This window comes from Benincasa hispida, chromosome 3 (genome assembly GCF_009727055.1).
Source record: "Benincasa hispida cultivar B227 chromosome 3, ASM972705v1, whole genome shotgun sequence".
Lineage (NCBI taxonomy): Eukaryota > Viridiplantae > Streptophyta > Magnoliopsida > Cucurbitales > Cucurbitaceae > Benincasa > Benincasa hispida.
In genome coordinates, this window is record NC_052351.1 from 12,482,235 (window position 1) to 12,502,355 (window position 20,121).

Genomic DNA, 20,121 nt, shown 5'->3' on the forward strand with positions numbered 1-20,121 from the left:
TCAAAGGTTAGTTCTTCTAATCTCTCTATCCTCTATACAACATGCTTATGAGTTTTTTGTTTATCTTGTATATTGTATGTTTCTCTGTTTCTTCTTGATTTCCAAAATGAATTTTGTAAGCACGCGTGTTCACGCACTTCTGCTAAGGAATTCGATTCTTTCACATAGCACATCTAGAGGGCAAAATTGAAGATGTCTTGGTTAAGGTTGATAAGTTTATCTTTCCCGCAGACTTCATAATCTTGGATTATGAAGCGGATAGAGATATGCCCATAATTTTGTGTAGATCATTTCTATCAATAGGGCAAACGCTAATTGATGTTTAGAAAGGAGAAATAATCATGAAGGTGAATGGACAACAAGTGAAATTCAACATACTCAAGGAGTTAGAATACCCTGATGAATTAGACGTGTGCCACATGAATAACATAAAAGGCAAGTGGGAATATGAAATAGATTCTGAAAGTGATGCATAAGAAGAAAAATAATAAGAAGAAGTGACGCACAACACCAAGTTCCATAAGGAACTATGCACGAGGAAGAGGCAAGCGAAAGAAATAAAGAGGATTGTGGTAAGTCAGTTTGTGTTTCCGATCCTTTAAAAGAATTTGCCTGAAAACCAAAAGGATCCAGGTATGTTTTCTCTCCCTTGTGTGATTGGTAAAAAGAAAATTGAGAGAGCTATGTTAGATCTTGGTGCATCCATAAGTGTTATATCATACTCAATATACCAAGAACTAAAATTGAAAGACCTGACTGAGACTGGTGTTGTAATTCAATTAGCTGATAGGTCTTTTATTCACCCGTTAAGGATCATAGAAGATGTCCTAGTTCAGGTTAATGATCTTTTTCTCCCTGCTGACTTTTATATTCTTAAGATGGAGGAACCTACATCTATTTCATCTGCATCAATCTTGCTTGGTCGTCCTTTCATGAAAATAGCCAAGACCAAGATCGATGTAGATGAAGGTACTTTGTCTATTCAGTTTGATAGTGAAGTAGTTAAATTTAATATTTTTTATGCTATGAGATTTCCTACTGTTGGGCATGTGCAGTCTTTTTGCCAAATTGACGTGTTTGATTGTCTTGAGCAGGAGGTAATTTGGGACACCTATGATGATGATGAGGATGATTCAGGCAATTTAATCTCACTTAAGGAGCTTCCCACTTTATCCGTGTCAGAGCCGGTAAGTATGCCTTCTTGTTCTAATAATGATTCATCTGAAAAGGTGCATCCTTTTATTGGGCAGGCACTTAAAGTGGAGCTGAAGGAGCTTTCTAATCATTTGAAGTATGCCTACTTGGGAGAAGTTAAATACTACCCATAATTATTTCCAAGAGCTTGACTGCTGAGCAAGAGAAGCAGTTAGTAAAAGTCTTGCAACAATAAAAGCTAGCCATTAGGTGGACGTTGGCCGACATTAAAGGTATTAGCCCCACTGTGTGCATGCATAGGATTTCTCTTGAAGATGGAGCTAAGCCTTGTTGACAACCCCAGCGACATCTGAACCCTGTTCTGAAAAAGGTAGTGATGAATAAGGTCTTCAAGCTCCTTGATGTAGGTATTATTTACCCTATTGATGATAGTGAATAGGTCAGTCTCATACATGTAGTGCCTAAGAAAACAGGTGTTACTGTGGTCAAGAATGAGGAAGGTAGTCTAATTCCTGTTAGGATTCAAAATTGGTGGAGAACAAGTATTGATTTTAGGAGATTAAATATTGTAACTAGAAAGGACCACTTTCCTATTCCATTTATAAATCAGATGCTTGAAAGGTTAGCTGGAAAGCCTTTCTTCTGTTTTCTTGATGGTTTTTCGGGTTTCTATCAGATCCTGATTAACCAGGAAGACCAACCGAAGATGACCTTTACATGTCCCTGATGGGATGAAAACCCTAGGCACAACGGAAGCCAAAACACAATACCTAAACATATTTAAAATTGGCATTTAAAACATAACAATTTTACATTGGAATAAAACAGGAAAAATAGATTAAGCATACAATTCCCAAAAACCTAATTATACAGGGAAAAAAACCTACATTGCAAACCTTTTGGGAAGTCTATGGAATTTGTACGAATTAGGAATGGGCACCACTACTTGGAGTGCTTCCTATTCTTGTAGGAAAATTGAGGAGATGAGAATTGTGGGATTCTCCTTTTTTTTTTTTTTTTCTTTTAGGAATTGGGAGGAAAAAGGAAGAAAAAATGCAGAAAATTTTCTCATCGATCAAATTGATCTTCACTGCCTTTTTCTTTTTTCTTTTGTTTTGATACAGAGAGAATGAGATAGGGAGGGTGAAAGTGAGGATCACACATCTCTAGTAACTCCTCTACGTGGGGAATTGCATTTTATTTAAATTAAATTAAACTATTTATTTTATTTAATTAAATAAATAAAAACCAATAACCATTTAAATCATATTTAAATGGTTCTATCTCACATAATCTATAGTGTTAATGTCATCTAATGTGCATTAATTTCAACCTATAGTTTTGATTTAATCAATTTAATTAAATTCAAAATTCATTTAAATTAAATAAATAATTAAATCTCTAATTAATTAATCATCCAATTAAATATCACATATTTAATTTAAATTTCTCATTTGAATCATATTCAAATATATTTCTCTGATTTAATATATAGTTTTAATGCGCATCCAATTCACATTATTCTTATCTTAATGTTAAACTTTATATTAAAATGTATCAACATATATTAAAAAAAATTCCCAATTCTAAATTTGAACATTTCAAGTTCAATTTAATGTCAAATTACTTCAATACCCTTTACAAGCTAGGAATGGGACCTAATGGACTAGCAGATCAGAAGCTCCAACGATGTGAGATTAATTGGCTAAACTCATTAACCAAATTAATCAATATTCGTTAATTGTGAGTACACTCCACTAAAGACCCACAACTACACTCTTCTCACTACAGATATGTTTCTGTGTCCATGGATATAGACCAATAACAGCAAGTTAGTCCTTCACGAGTGTTCGTAACACCAGCTGGGTCAAATTACCATTTTAGCCCTAGGTTATCTCTACATCCTTAAGTACCAGTGCTCCTCTAATGAACAACCTGTTTATGGTCCAACCATTAAACATAAACTCTTCTTGGGGCAGTGAGAGGGTAGGCCCTTTTGTTCAAGTCCCAGAGACACCACTTAAGGGAACACTCATCTACTTACCCTAAAGTCAGAAAAGAGTGAAATCCATCTTGTATGATTATGTTTCCAACTATCTGCTCACCCTTATCCCTAAAATGGTAGGCATATTGAGTTGGCGAACTGGCCACTCTCACTCATACAAATCAAAGGACAATCCTTCATAAACAGGAGTTCATAATATACTCAGGAGTAAGACCAAGTTGCCTAGATCATCCTATTGAATTAGAAACCTAACTAGTAAATGGAGTTACATCTAGTGGTTACTATTTTGCGATTCAGTCTTGTGCAAAATCATTGCCCAGGATATCCCCACTCGTGTGACTCCTATACGAATGCGTTGGATTACTGCATTTGTATCAAATAGAAAGTGGGTCGTATCCATAGTGTTACCAAAATAAGGTGCCCAACCTTACCTCTATACTATAAACCCTTTATATTGTATATTGAACATTGATCCCTATATGTCTCTATATACAGTTCAAGACTCATAAGACAACCTAGGATGTTAGTTTATTGGATTTTAGGATTAATAAGACAAAGTTAAATAAAACATCAATAACACTGATTGAGAAAAACATTAGTAACTATTTATTAATGACGATAATTTAATTACATTCATTATCTACGAGTTTTAGTTCATAAAACCCAATAGTCCCTATGGCACCTTTGCTTTTAGAAGGATGTTGTTCGGACTACGTAATGCTTCGGGCACTTCCCAGCGCTGCATGATGAGTGTTTTTTTTTTTAAGTTCATAGAAAATTGCATTGAGGTATTTATTGATGATTTCACTGTATATGGAGATTCATTTCATGATTGATTGTCAAACTTATCTCGAGTGTTAGAAAGATGCATTGAGTCTAACCTTGTGCTTAATTTTGAAAAATGTCATTTTATGGTCTCGCATGGAATTGTCTTAGGACACATTGTTTCTAAGCATGGTATTGAGGTAGATCCTACTAAGATTGATGTTATTGCTAAGTTCCCTTACCTTACAAGCGTAAGGGAGGTTTGATCTTTTCTTGGGTATGCAGGTTTCTATCACAAGTTTATCAAAGATTTTAGTAAAATTGTTCAGCTGATGACCTCTCTTCTTCACAAGGATGTGGCTTTCGAGTTTAATGATGAATGCAAGGCAAGCTTTGACATGCTGAAAGACGCCTTATTATGTATTTGTGTTATTTAGGCTCCTCGCTGGGATCTTCCTTTCGAGATTATATGTGATACGAACAATCATGTTGTAGAAGAGGTTTTGGGACATAAGATTGATAAGAAACATCATGTGATCTACTACGCTTCGAAGACCCTCAATCCGGCTCAGTGCAGCTACACCACAACAGAAAATGAGTTTCTAGTTGTTGTCTTTACTCTTGAAAAAATTCGCTTTTATATTATTAGATCTGAAGTAGTTGTTTTTTCTGATGATGCAGCTTTATGCTATCTCATGTCCATGAAGGATTCTAAGCCCAGATTGTTGAGGTGGGTTCTTCTCCCTCAGGAGTTTAACTTGAAGCTTCAAGCAGAAAAGGATGTGAAAATCTTGTTGTGGATCACTTTAGCAAGCTTGTAGCTAACGGTGGTTGTCTTAGTTTGGATGGAGACTTCCCTGACCATATACTGATGCAGGCCGACGGTATTTCTATGACTCCCTGGTATACTGACCTCGTTAATTAATTGACCACTGGTGAGTTCCCTTATGAAATAAACAAGCATAGGTGAGATAAAATAAAAAGTGAGTCAAAGTATTATGTATGGGAGGAACCTTATGGAAATTTTATGCTGATCAGGTTGTTAGAAGGTGTGTCCCTAAAGACAAGTTCTTTTCTGTTTTAGAATTTTTTTCATAAGCATGCATGTGGTGGAAACTTTAGTCCCAAAAGAACTGCTAAAAAAGTCTGAGATTCTGGTTTATATTGGGATACTTTGTTTAGGGATGCATATTTTCTTTGTAAGACTTGTGTACGTTGTAAAAAGTCAGAAGGTTTGTCCCGTAGGAATGAAATGCCACAAGTCCCTATTCTTTTCTATGAGATATTTTACGTATGGGGGATAAATTTTATGGGACTGTTTCCTTCATCTTGTGGGTTTAAGTATATTCTAATGGCAATGGACTATGTTTCCAAATAGGTGGAAGCAAAAGTCACTATCACTGATGATGGTAAAGTGGTTGCGGGGTTCTTAAAGTCTAACATTTTATGCAGATTTGGCTTCCCTAGGCAATCATCAGCGACCAAGGATCACATTTCTGCAATCAAGTCATTGTTTTCTTGTTGAAAAAGTATGAGGTACAACATTGTATTGCCACCTTGTACCACCCTCATACAAATGGGCAAGGAAGTGTCCAATAGCGAGGTGAAGACTATTTTGGAGAGAGTGGTCAACCCAGGAAGGAAATATTGGAGCATTCGACTTGACGATGCTTTGTGGGCTTACAGAACGACCTTTAAGACCCCTATTGGGATGTCTCCCTACAGGATGGTCTATGGAAAATCNATGCTTTGTGGGCTTACAGAACGACCTTTAAGACCCCTATTGGGATGTCTCCCTACAGGATGGTCTATGGAAAATCTTGTCATCTTTTAGTTGAGATTCAGCATAAGGCATATTGCACAATAAAGAAGTGCAACTGGGATTCTGAGGCAGTTGGGGAGGCCAGACTTTTACAACTTTCGGAATTGGAAGACCTCAGGTTAGAATCATATGAAAATTCTCTGATATACAAACAAAGAGTAGAAGAGTTTCATGACAGGATGATTATGCCAAAGGAGTTTGAGGTAAGGCATAAAGTTCTTTTATATAACTCTCGTTTGAAATTTATGCCTGCAAAACTCTTATCTAACTGGCTTGGGCCATTTGGAGTTTATCACATTTACCCCTATGGTGCAGTAGATATCATTAATCTTGAGACAGGAATTTTTTTTAAAGTGAACGGGCACAGGTTAAAGGTCTTCCATGATGGCGAGTGTTTAGATTGCTTTGACATCGTCTACTGGTTGGACTCACCAGTTCACATCTAATAATGAGCCACCATGGACGAGTAACTGACCTTAAAAATTTACGCATCCTGGAGGCAGCCAGGCTTTATATTTACTTGCTTTCATAGATTAGATTTCAATTCTGTAACTTATTATTATTATTATTATTATTGAGCCTAATTCTTTCTATCCTTCTTGAATTGCTAGGATTGTTGGTGGAGAAGAGTTAATTCGAGTCTCCTATATCCTTCCTTCACTCTGTTGCTCAAGGAAGTATTCTGATCTCTCGTGCTTTATTTTTCATCACATTGGAGACAATGTGTGTTTTAAAAGTTGGGGGTGGGGTATTTGGATTTGCTTGGACTATATTTACTTGATTGTGGTTTGTCTTGTTGTTTTGTTCCTTATTATGACTAGTCTATGACACACTGGTATAAATTTTTCTAGCATAAGAATAGGTCGGATGAAAGGATTCACGATTTTCATGGTGTTTTTGAAAATTTTGATTAATTTTTTTTTTGTTCACACATTTACAAGTTCTCTCTATATCTTTCTTGACCTTGTTCGCTTGCTTAGAATTGAATTATGAGACCACAAGTTTTTTGTCATTCCGAAAGGCCTTGGTAATAGATATTAGTCTTTCCACTGTTCAATTTACTAATGCATGCCTTGAGATGTAGTCAATTGATATCACAATTCACATTATAAAAAAAATTGAAGAAAAAAAATAAAAAATTGGGTTTACTCCTCTTCTTCAAGAGTATGATTAACCTGGGACGGTCATGACACTCGTGGTTTCCCTTTGAGCTAAAGTACTCCAGAGGAATGACTAAGCTTAGACACTTTTGAAGGGAAATCGGCCCTCTTGGGATTAGTGCCTAATTCTCCCGGAGTCTCGTAGTTTGTAAACAGTTTGTACACATTGTTATAAATAAAATAAGAGTTATTTTATTTTCATTTACTCATATCCAATAAGCTATGATCCATGGTTATTTTATGTAAACTTAAGCATGTATGTGAGACATACAAGTGGATCATGCCTTAAGTAATAACCTAAAAGATCTGTAGTATAAGGATAAAGAAAGAATACCTTATCCTGGTGACACTACGGATACGGTGCGCTTTGTGGATAGTTGCAAGTGTTGTAACATGCTACAAATGATCTGATCCTAACCATTCATATGAAGACATGCAAGCAGGTGTGTCCTATACAAAGAGTTTGTATAAAACCGGACCAGGAGATGATTAGTCTCTTTATATAACGTCGTTGATAATTGAGACTTACATCTCACTAAAATAACCATAGGTGACATGATCTTAATCTTGAGTGTTTTGGAAACTCCTGCCTATGAGGGCGGTCCTTTGATTAGTATGGGTGAGAGTGGCCAGATTGTCAACTCAACAAACCTACCTTTTTGGGGATTTGTTTGATTAGAGAGCTGGAAACTCAGTTACACAAGACGGAATTCACTCCTTCCCCGAAGCAGGGGTAAGTAGATAAATTGCTCCCTAAAGGGTTGATTCCAGGTTTTGAACATACTGGCCACATTCTCTCTTTGGAAGAGAGAACTCAGTCATAGTAGGACTATGACTTATTGTTTGTTAGACGAATCAGTGATACTTAAGGATTTAGATGTAACTACAGGGGCAAAACAGTAAATTGGCCTAGCTATACTTATGAGCAACTTGTGAAGGGTTATCACACTATTGATTGGTTAATATGGACACAGAAATATATATGTAGTGAGAAGAGTGCTGCTATCGGTCTTTAGTGGAGTGCTCGACAGTTAACGGATGGTGGATCTCATGACTAAAGAGTTTAGTCAGCTATTCACGTATCGTTGGAGCTTCAAGCTACAGGTCCATAAGGTCCACTTGGTAGCTCAATGGGTTCAAGTTGAGAATCAAATTTTGGGTTAATTTGAAGTGTTCAAATTAACAAGAGAAAATTCAATTATCTGTTATATAATTGGTGTGATGTATGAGATACATTAATTGGAGGATTTAATAAAAATATGATTGGTATTAAGTACCATAAAATAGAAAAAGAACTATGGTTTATATGTTTCATATGATGAAATATTAAAACTATAGGATATAAATATAATATGATAAGTTGGTTACCATATTTATTTATAATATATTAATTATATGATAATTAATTCTTTTTCTCTAATACCGATTGAGTGGGAGGTTATTAGAAGTTTTATGGTACCGTGAGATAAAAGAAAAATTGTTTTCCTAAATTTAGAACTTGCTTCATTCGGAAAGAACTCATGGAAAAATGACTGTCAAGTAAAATTGTTTTACTAAGCGATCGCTTAGAATTGACTATACGATAGCCATTCAGCTGATCGTTGCTACACGATCGAGTAGCAAAGTCTATACGATAGGCTTCATTTACTAAACGATCGAGTACATCGTCTATGCGATAGACAGTGTCATATCTCCCACTTACTCGATCGTTTACTCGATCGCATACCTCAAGTGTTCCTCAAGCCAAAATTATACAGAGCCCACAACTCCTAGATTCTCACACCAAGAATACCAAGGTAACACTTGTGGTGGTGTTCTACATTTGTTCGTGAATCGAGTTGGACTCGATTGGGTTCGAGGAGCATTAAGACGTTCATGCTGTTGGCATTCTGCTCATTGCGTTCGAGTGTTGTTGTGGACAAATTGAATTTCGATCGAGGGATTCTTGAAGAATGGTTTTTTAAAGGTACGCATACTATATCCCTTGATTCTCTAATAGCATACTGTAATTTCTATTTATGCATGACCTGTTAGTTTCCATTTTAGACTGTAAATGTTTGTGTTCAATCTGAATGGAATTTGGAACGATCCTTTTAACTGCTCATGGAAATCCTCTGGTTTGATTTCCTTCAGGTCCGTAGTTAGATGTCTTCTACGTAACCCGTGTGGACAAACTAAAACGAAAGTTTCCTTCCTAGATTAAGTTTTCCCTTCATTTGAAAAAAAAGAAAAGAAAGAAAAGAAAAGCACATACTAAAAGGCGATGAATAAATAGATTTTGACCACTCCAATTTAATGTCATTGTCACTTTGAACTTAAAAACCTAATTCCGGATCCTTCGAGCCAATATATGAGGAAAACAAACAAAGGAATAATAAGGCCATTTCGGGCTTGCTCTTCCTCAAAATAAATAACTTTTGACTTGTACATGCATGACAAAGCTTTTAACGAATTTTCAAACTTGCCTTGAAATGGTGGAATGCTATTTGAATGCCTAATCGATTGTGTGTATGATTCTAGTTGACTATTGAGGCTTGAGTAGGGAATATTATGGTTTGAAAAACTGATTATTTGTGTGTGTTCTAACTTGCTCAACGACGATCAAGAGCTAAGTTGGGGATGTTTAATAGCACAAAAAATGTGTTATCTTCCTCTACTTAATTTGGATCGTTAAGTTATCTAATGTGTTTAATTTGATGGTTTTGTAGGACTCGAGTGCACAAGAGGCTGAATAAAGCGTTCGAGACGAAAAGATGTTAAAATAGCCAAGTAAGGAAATAAAATGCACAAATGGAGAAAAAAGGCCAAGAAAATAGAAGATTCTGCGTAATTGGAGCGTTGCAACGCTCGAATTGAGCGTCATGTAATGCTACAAGGCAGTAGCTACCTATTTTGTGGAGAATAAGGCAGTGTTGCAATGCTACAATCTTGAGGCTGAAGCATTGTGCACAGCATTGCAACGCTGCGACAACTACTTTAAATAAATGGTCAGTCCGAGGGTTAAAGAAAACAGCCGCCAATTCGATTTGACTCAGTTTTTCCCTCTCATTTGAACAAAATATTGAATTTATCTACCCTTTGAACACCATCTAACTTGAGGATTCAATTTAGAAGATTATTTGTGGTTAAAGGGTAAGTACTTAGCATGGGTTTCGATCTATATGAAATTCAGTTGAAACTTTTCTGATCTGTATGAAATTTATCTTGACTTTATTATTCAATTGTCTTACATGGGATAATCTGACAAATTGGCTATGTTTATACGATTAATTGCTTTGATTGGCCCTAATTTATAATCGTTAGGTAGTAATCACCTAGAAGCAAAGGTTAAGTAAAGTTTGTGAAGTTAAATTGGGATTCCATTTGATAAGCATTACTTTCTAACCTAGATAAATTTCGCTCAAATAATTGATCAGACGATGCAAATCGATTGTTTGACTTAGCATTACTTTTAATCTTAATGCTTGTTGATTTGTTGTTTAGTTGAGGATTCTCGCTTTTCTTCGAATTAACTTGATTTTACGGACCATCGATTAGGATTCTAAACGAGCAGACTAAGTTTTAATTGGAATTTCTCGCATGATCTTTTGAATAAGTTTATGATAGAATTGAAAAAATGAATGGAATAAACTAGAACGACCCAAGCTAAGTGTTTTCTTTGATTGATAATTTTTATTCATTTAATCTCACTCTATGCTTTTCAAATTTCATGCAATTTGCATTTACAATTTTCACGAAAGCCCCTGGTTACATTCTATAAGTTTCAAACTTGAGAAATTTGAATCGGCTCTCTGTGGGATCGACTCCATACTTCCCTTGATATATTTAGTGAGTAAGTCACCCGAATTTAATTTGGGCGTGATACGACTTAGCACACAACTCAAACTGTAACACATCAACATCAAAGATGCAGGCGCTGTAGCTAGAACTCGGCATCATGTGCCAAAAGTAAAGAATAAAGGGGTTATGGATGCTAAAGAATGGATCGCGAGTTGCGCGAAGGAAGTGATACGAGGAAAAGGGCTAAGGCCAGCGCATCAAGCAAAACATAAAAAGAATTAAAAAGGAAAAGAAGGAGATAAAAATAGAGAACGGAAGAAAGAGGCTGGAAAGAAAAAGAAGGATCGGCCTGAAAAAATACTATAAAGCAACCAATGAGTAACAAAAACTACCTAGGGGTTGAGATAATTTCTCCACCTCATAGAAATTTAAGAGAAGAGTTCCCACAGCTGTCAGTTGACCTACCACATCCTCTCCTCCTAGAAGACCACATCCCTTCTCATCTACATCCTGATATGCGAGAAAAGACTCCTTTTCCGCCTCCAATAGAAGAAGAATGAAAGACTCCAATTACTAAAGAGTCGACGTATCCAACCATTCTTCTGTCTGCATTTATTGTCAATGACCTAAGCTTCCAAGACCCCATCACTTCACAACTGGGTCTTCAGACAAGCATTGGTGAGACAAGTAGGCGTCTACCGAGTAGCCGCAATGAAACTCAACGCAACAGTCCTTCCGTGCTTGACGATGAGCATATTGAGTTGAACCCTAATGAGTTGTATAAATTCTTACATCATGACATCTGAGAACCAGTCTTAGGCAGCTTGGACACGTTGTCGCGCCAATAAGCAGTAATCATGCGACAACAAGAAACACTCATGCAAGAACAATAAAATTTGCGGGAATTTTTTTAACGCAGTCTCAATAGATTCAACGCAGCAGGTTGTGATGCGAACATTCTTGCACCAGGAAATGCAAAGGTAGCATGAGTAATTTCACTTCACTCTCTATTATACTCAAGAAGTTCTTGCTCAGCTCCTCACTGGCCCTGCTATCCCGCCGCATCTTCAGCAACCCTTACAATTTCCAGACGAAGAAAATTTCCTTCCTGGACCCAATAATGATACCAACCTTGGAGGAAACTAAATTTATGGGGTGTTGTTAGTTTTTGTATTTCTCATTCAATATTTTGTGGACTTGAACGCCTATTCAATTTTATGCATTGAATGAATTATCAAGTTTATCCATTATTCTCATAACTTCTCCTTGTGTTAGTCACTTGTGTTTATTTCCTGCCTTCTTAGTGTTCCTCCTTCTCTTGATACGTTTGCTGACATCAATTATAATACTTATGCTAACCAACATTACGATTTGTTAAAAATTGCATTTAGAACTCAGTTTTAGGAGCTTTTCCTTAAGACACATTTCTTAAAATTAGCATGCACACAAGCTTTACCTCAAACCTTCTTTGCAAAGTTGAGTAACCAAGAATCAATGCACATTCAAAAAAAGGGGTGCAAGTCCACTGCCTAAGTCAAATTTAGGGCAAGAGTTAAGATGAGAAAAGACCTTACTCGTAGTTGGATATCCGCTTGACACCTGTCGGGGCAAGCCAAAACAAAGGTGAAAGGCCTTCATCAATGCATGAGCTAATAAAGACAATAAAATAAAAAGTAATAAATAGAGCTTTTATGTTTATAAACCATGAGCCCATTTCTGGAAAGAGAAATAAGTTAGTTTGGAAATGAGCGAGGGAATTTTGAGGAATAAGCTTTTCACATTTAAAGCTAGGAAATATTTTTGTAGGATAATGAATAAAGCTTTGAGGCAAACTGCTGATCTGATAAGTCTCAATCTATGAAGCATGTTGAGAGGTCAGACTAACGCATCAATTTGAGTTGAGATATATGCTAAGACTTTAAATACATGCTTGAGGACAAACATTGTTCTAAATTTGAGAGTGTGATAACTTGTAGAAATACAAGTTATTGTATCTTTTTACTTGTAATAATTAGAAAAAAATTAGATGAAAATGCATTAGCTTAATATGAAACTCATGCACATAATTATACTTTATGTTCATGCATTCACAAAACCCAGTATCTTGAAAAGAATAAAATCCAACATCATAAAACACATGATTATAATGAAAAGAAGCAAAAAAAAAAAAAAAAACAAAGGAAACAAAGCTGCAACTATGGACGCATAGAAAGAGATCAGATCGACACCCAATTTGTACGCAAAGAAACCGCGCGTTAAGCAAAAAAACACGAAAGGAGAAAACGGCATGGACGATAGATATCAGATCAAAATGCAAGTTGGTAATTGATTTGAGACATCGTGGCAAAACCAACGAATCTGTGACGTGAGCAATCAGCGTAGTAGGGCATAGAATTAAATGCAAAGGTGTCAATGAATCATTAGAAAGAGGTAAAGAAGTTCCCCTTTTGACGCCTATAAGTAGCCCATTAGAATTTTGCTAAGTAAGAGACTCCACATCAAGAGATTGGTTGAAGTTCTGCTTAAACTCCACTTCTTTCAAGAACTTTGAGTGAGAACTTAATCTTCTTCTTTGAAAAAGGAGAGAGGGAATTCCATTACCACCGTTACAACCACCATTGAAGCAGCCACCATACAAGTCAAAGGAAGCAAAAGACTACGACTGGCAGCTTGACAGTTTCATTCTCTGTTCTCATCATTTTCGTTCCTATTATTCACATTTGTATTAAGTCATTTAGGATTGAAAGATTTAATATAGATATGATTTCCACCATATTCCATCCATTCATGTCTTTGTTTTCTTAATATAGACATGGGTTGAGGAAGCCAAACTAACATTTTTTTTTTTTAAGTTTTACATAAATTAAAGTTCATCTTATTTAATGTATGCCTATTATATTGCTTGAATATGATTAAGAGACTGATTTAAGTAAAAAAATAATCATCTGCTTGAGAAAGCAAGTGATTGTAGATTTTATTAAACAATGAGAGAAGTAGCTTTAGAAATAAAGTTAATCTTTGGTCTTAAATTAACTTAAGTATGCATCCTAGATATAGGGTATTGTAGCTTAAACACACCTAGAGGTGAGTTCTTTATTTTCATGTGTTAATAACATGAACATATGACTTATGCATTACTTAAGAAAATGTTAGTGAACCTTTCTCAACCCTACTTCATCAACTGATATTTCCTTCAATTTCCTCGCATACTACTTCATTGTAGTTGTAATTACCACCATCATTTTCACTTCATTTCCACACATCATACCATTTAACACAACGTCATTCACTACCATTCACATCAATTACCATCACCCACTTCACCACTATTGTAATTTAATCCATTAGTTAGTAGAACGGAACATTCTCAATGCACACTTTCAAACAAAAACTTATCGCATTAAGACCAAGCATTAAATTCAAACGCATTTCAGTTGATTGTCCCTGTGTTCGACCTCTGACCCACCAAGACTCTATTTAGGCTTATACTTGGGTTTGAATAGATAAAATTGTGCATTTAAAGTCTATTATTCATTCTATTTAGAGGTTAAGACACGACATAAGGTTATAATTTCATCAACTAAATTGAAAAGCAACAATTCGTTGTTACAATTAGCTTATGACCATGAACCAAATATTTTCCATCTTAGAATATTTGGATGTGTAGTATTTATTCCAATTTCTCCACCACAGCGTACTAAGATGGATCTATTGGGTTTTATGCCCTAAAACTCATAGATAGAAAATGAAAATAATTGATTGTCATCAATAAAGAGTTATTGGTGTTATTTTGATAAGTGTCATTGATTGTATTGTATTTTTTTTCTCTTAATAATGCTAATTCCAATAAACCAACATCCTAGGTTGTCTTATGAGTCATGAACTATATGTGGAGACATATAAGGATCAATGTTCATGATACAGCCTAAAAAGTCTATGGTATATGGATAAAGATGGGTATCTTATTCTGGTGACATTATAGGTACAACCCATTTTGTATTTGATATAAATGCAGGATCTAACGCATTCGTGTAGGTGACATGCGAGTGGAGGTATAATATGTAATGAGTTTGCATAAAACCGAACCGTGAAACCACTAGATGTAACTCTATTGACTAGTTAGGTTTCTCTTTCAATAGGATGACTTAGGCAACTTAGTCTTAATCCTGAGTGTATTATGAACTCTCGTTCATGAGGGATTGTCCTTTGATTTGTATAAGTGAGAATGGTCAGTTTTCCGACTCAATATGCCTACCATTTTAGGGATAAGACCATGTGGAAGCTGGGAACATAATAAGATAATATGGATTTCACTCCTTCCCGACTATAGGGTAAGTAGATGAATGCTCCCTTAAGTGGTGTCTCCGAGACTTGAACAAAGGGTCTTACCCTTTCATTGATCGAAAGGGGTTTCCATCTAATGGTTGGACCATAAACAGGTTGTTCATTAGAGGAGCACCCGATACTTAAGGATAAAGAAGTAATTTAGGATAAAATGGTAATTTTAACCCAGCTGATGTTGTGAACACTCGTGAAGGATTAATTTATTGTTAGTGGTCTATATCTGTGGACACAGAAATGTATATGCAATGAGAAAAGTACAATTGTGGATCTTTAGTGGAGTGTACCCATAATTAACAAATATTGATTAATGTGGTTAGTGAGTTTAGCCAATTAATCTCATATCATTAGAGCTTCTAATCTATAGGTCCATGAAATCTAGTTCCTAGCTCGTAAACGAAACTGAGGTAATTATGTCTTGAATAGAGTTTGAAATGTTCAAATTCACTTAGGAAAATAGTATAATATATAATGATACATTATAATATAAGGTTTATATTATAATTAAATTCTATAATATAAATTTAGTTTTGGATATGATTCAAAATTAGTTTATAAGAGAATTAAATATTTGAAGGAGTTCAAATATTAATTTAATATGAATTGGATTCATATCAAAACTAGGTTAAAATTAATGTGTATTAAATGCACATTATGTTGGGATTGGCGTCATAAATCTGTTGTATTCTCATAGTTTGTAAACATTGTATAAACAAATTTTTATTTTATGAGCATACACTCAATCCAATAAACTAAGATTCTAAGTTATTTTATGTAATTTAAACATATATGTAGAGCATACAGGTGCATCATGATTAAATGATAACCTAAACGGTCTGTAGTAGATGGATATGGTTGGGTACCTTATCTTGGTGACACTACATATATGACCCACTTTATAGATGTTACAAGTATTGTAAAGTGCTACAAATGATCTGATCATGATTATTCGTGTGGAGACATGTGAGATGGAGTATCCTATACAAAGAGTTTGTAGAAAATCGGACCCCAAAATGATGAATCTCATTATATAACACCGTTATAGTAGAGACTTGCATTTCACCATGACCATAGGTGACATGACCTGAATCTTGAATGAGTTGTGAACTCTTGCTTATGAAGGCGGTCCTTTGATTTGTATGGATGAGAGTGGCCAGATTGACAACACAATATGCCTACCATTTTAGGGAGTTGGGAACATAGCTACACAAGACGGAATTCATTCTTTCTCTGATGTTGGGGTAAGTAGATAAATTGTTCCCTTAAGGGCTGATTCCGGGACTTGAATAATGTGGCCACACCGTCTCCGCCCCGAGAGAGACTTGGTCATAGTTGGACTATGACTTATTGTTCATTAGAGGGATCAGTGGTACTTAAGGAGTTAGATGTAACTACAGGGGTAAAATGGTAATTCTGGTCCAACTATACTTACAAACAATTTGTGAAGGTTCATCGCATTGTTGACTGTTTATATCCAATAGATACAGAAATATATCTATAGTGTAAAAAGTACGGCTGTCGGTATTTCGTGGAGTGACCAACAGTTAATAGATGTTGGTAATTTAATTAAAGAGTTTAATTAATTATCCAAGTACCATTGGAGCTTCAATCTATAGGTACATAAGGTCCCCTTTGTAGTTCAACAGAGATTATTAAGAATTAAGTTCTAGATTAATTTGAATTGTTCAAATTAATTGAGGGAATTAATTATATGTGATATAATTAATTAAATTAATTAGATACATTATAATATAAAGTATTTTGAGAGGAATTAAATATTTGAATATGATTTAAATATTAGTTATATGTATGAGATTCATATAATTGAATTTAGTATAAATATGATTTATATTAAATGTCATGTAATGATGAGAGAAAATACAAACTATAGGTTATATTGTATATGATACAATATAAAAACTATAAGTTATATGTTATACTTGATATAACATATAGTTATATATGTGTGTGTATATATATATATATAATAAGTTGGTTATTATATTTATATATTTATAAACTATTTAATTTTATTTTTTGAATTAAATTAAGTGAGAGAGTTATCACAATAAATCCCTCGTACTTTTCCTCTCTATCACAAGTGAGGTTGAGGGGTTACGTAAGGGATGGTCTCAAATTGGCTTCTTCCTTCCTAGTATTGACAGAGAAGAGAAACTCTTCTTCTTCTCATCCTCTTTCCTTCTTCCAAGATTGTGTAGAGTTCACCACTCTTGCATATTCTCATTCCCAAAAGAATACAAAAAGTTCACAAGTGGTGGTGCCCATTTGGGTTTTCAATTTTGGAGATCGAATCGTTGTTACTGGATCGAGGGACTACGTGAAGAAATTTGGCTTCAAGGGTAAGCGTATTTTTTTCCCTATTTCTTAATCAAGCATGCTGTAATTTTAGATTGTTAATGCATAATCTTATTTTTGTTCTGTAATTTTATAATTCTGTAAAAACTAAAATTGGGAACGATCCCCACTTCTACAACCTTTACCGGTTCCCCTTCACATTAAACTATAGGTTATGAGAGAAATACAATTGAATATATTTCAAATGTAGGCTAAATTAAATAATTGATATTTAATTTGGTAATTAATTAATTGAAGAATTAATTTAATTTAATGTAATTTAATTAAAACTATAGGTTATGTGAGAGATGTTCATTTAAATGTAATTTGAATGAAATTATTAATTTAAGTTAATTTAATAAATTATTAATTGGTTAATTAATTAATTAAATTAGTTATTTGATTTATTTTATTAAATTAAATATTTTTTAAAAAAGATAACTCCCACGTATAGGAATTATCAGAAAACGAGGGATACTTCCCACGTTAATTCTCAGTCTCTTAGGCCTAAATAGATATAAAGACGGAAGATCTTCAAGTTGCAGAAACGTTCTGTGTAAAAAAACAATCCTCTCCAAAAATTCTCTCCTTTCTTCCTAATTAGAGATTGGTTCCTACAAACCAATTACCCATTTTTCTCAGAGAATAGAGAGGTTCCCAATTGGTGGTGTTCATAAATCCATCCTCAAGAAGAATTGGAGTTTTTTATTCAAGTAATCAACGAAAGTAAGTTTTTTTTCCTTTTTCTTCGTAGCATTAAATCCCTATTTTTCAAAGTATGTTTAACCTAAATTTTACAATAGATTGAGATTTTTAGGCCTATGTGTTATTCTGTAATTTTTCTTAGTGTATTTGTATTTCAATTTCTCAATTGATTTCGAGTTAGATCTTGATTATTCCGCTGCGTTAGGGCTTTTATCCCTGTAGGGTCCTCAAAGGAGGTTAGGAATATATGTTGGACATGATTCCTCATCAATTATTAAATATCTTTAAATCTAACAGGTGATGTATTTACTGCACGATTAGCTATTGTCATTTTAATGAGACAAAATTTCCAACATTAGGGGGAGGAATTAAGAATTTGGAAAAATAAATTACATGGAATGTGTTATTATTGTCTCATTTAGATCCCTGTATAGATCAATGTGAACTTGAAGTTCAAAAAATAATCCATTTGCAAACATAGTAAATCAATTACCAAATGCATTCATAGATGCTAATAAAGTAACTAGATCACATATACCAACTGCAAATGTTCCTTTAAAAATTGATATCCTAACACAGCAAGTTATCACTAATGAGTTTGCAACATGCCAGAAGTGTGGTAGACCAGTGGGTTCCAAAGATAAAAATCCTCTAAGAAGAAAAACAGTCAATAGTAAAAAATACTTGGTTGAGGATGTAAACACTCATAAAAAAAATCCTATCACTAATAAGGAAGGTGAAATACCTAAAGATAATAATGAGATTTCAATATATCATGACAGGAAAAAGATGGAATCAAACTAATGTAGTTATTGACAACATTTTTACATATAATGTTGCTCTTGATATTATATCTGAAAATGAAGATCCTAGACCATCTGTTGGAAAATGTCGACATAGAAAAGATTGGTCCCTGTGGAAAGAAGCAATCAAGGAAAAACTAAATTCACTTTCAAAACGTCAAGTTTTTGGACCAGTAGTTCGAACACCAGAAGGTGTCAAACCTGTGGGATATAAATGGGTATTTGTGAGAAAAAGAAATAAAAATAATGTGGTTGTACGATACAATGCAAGACTATTTGCACAAGGTTTTTTTTTATAAAAACCTAGTATTGATTATGAAGAGACATATTCTTCAGTGGTGAATGCAGTTACACTAAGATTTTTAATTGGTTTGTCTATGTATGAAAATCTGGACATGCATCTTATACATGTTGTCACAACATATTTATATAGATCTCTTGAAAATAATATTTATATGAGAATCCTAGAAGAATTTAAGATATCTGAAACATATAAATCAAGTTCTCAAAAATTGTATTCAATAAAGTTATAGAGATCACTACTTAGATTGAAACAATCAAAACGAATGTGGCACAATGGCCTGAGTAGATATTTATTGAAAGAATGATACCAAACCAATCCAATATGTCCGTGTATTTTTATAAAGAAATTACAATTAGGATTGCTATTATAACTATATATGTTGATGACTTAAATATAATTGGAACTCCTGAAAAGCTTTCAAAAGCAATAAAATATCTTAAGAAAGATTTTGAGATGAAAGATTAAGGAAAAACAAAAAAAATTTCTTAGCTTGCAAATTGAGCATTTAGCAGATGAAATATTTATTTATCAGTCAACTTATACAAGAAACATTTTGAAAAAGTTTTATTTGGACAAAACACATCCATTAAAAATTCCAATGGAAGTTCGTTCACTAGATGTGAACGGAGATATATTTAGACATTGAGATGATAATGAAAAACTACTTAGTCTTGAAGTACCATATCTTAGGGCAATTGGTGTACTTATGTATCTTGTGAATAATACAAGACCAGATATTACATTTTCAGTAAATTCATTAACTAGATACAATTCTTCTCCAACAAAAAGACATCATAATGGAATTGAACATATACTCTGTGATCTCTGAGGAACAATTGCTATGAGTTCTTTTTATTCAAATAAATCAAATTTGATCTAATTAATTATGCAGATTCTAGATATTTATCTAATCCACACAAAACTAG

General features: G+C 34.2%; 1 protein-coding gene across 1 annotated transcript; it reads left to right on the forward strand.

Annotated features, from left to right (window-relative positions):
• Positions 1-5,501: 5,501 nt before the first annotated feature.
• LOC120073451 lies at positions 5,502-6,193 on the forward strand. The gene is made up of 2 exons (XM_039026300.1): positions 5,502-5,638; positions 5,728-6,193. Exons 1-2 carry the CDS (start codon positions 5,502-5,504, stop codon positions 6,191-6,193), a joined length of 603 nt encoding a protein of 200 aa, XP_038882228.1.
• Positions 6,194-20,121: the final 13,928 nt, after the last annotated feature.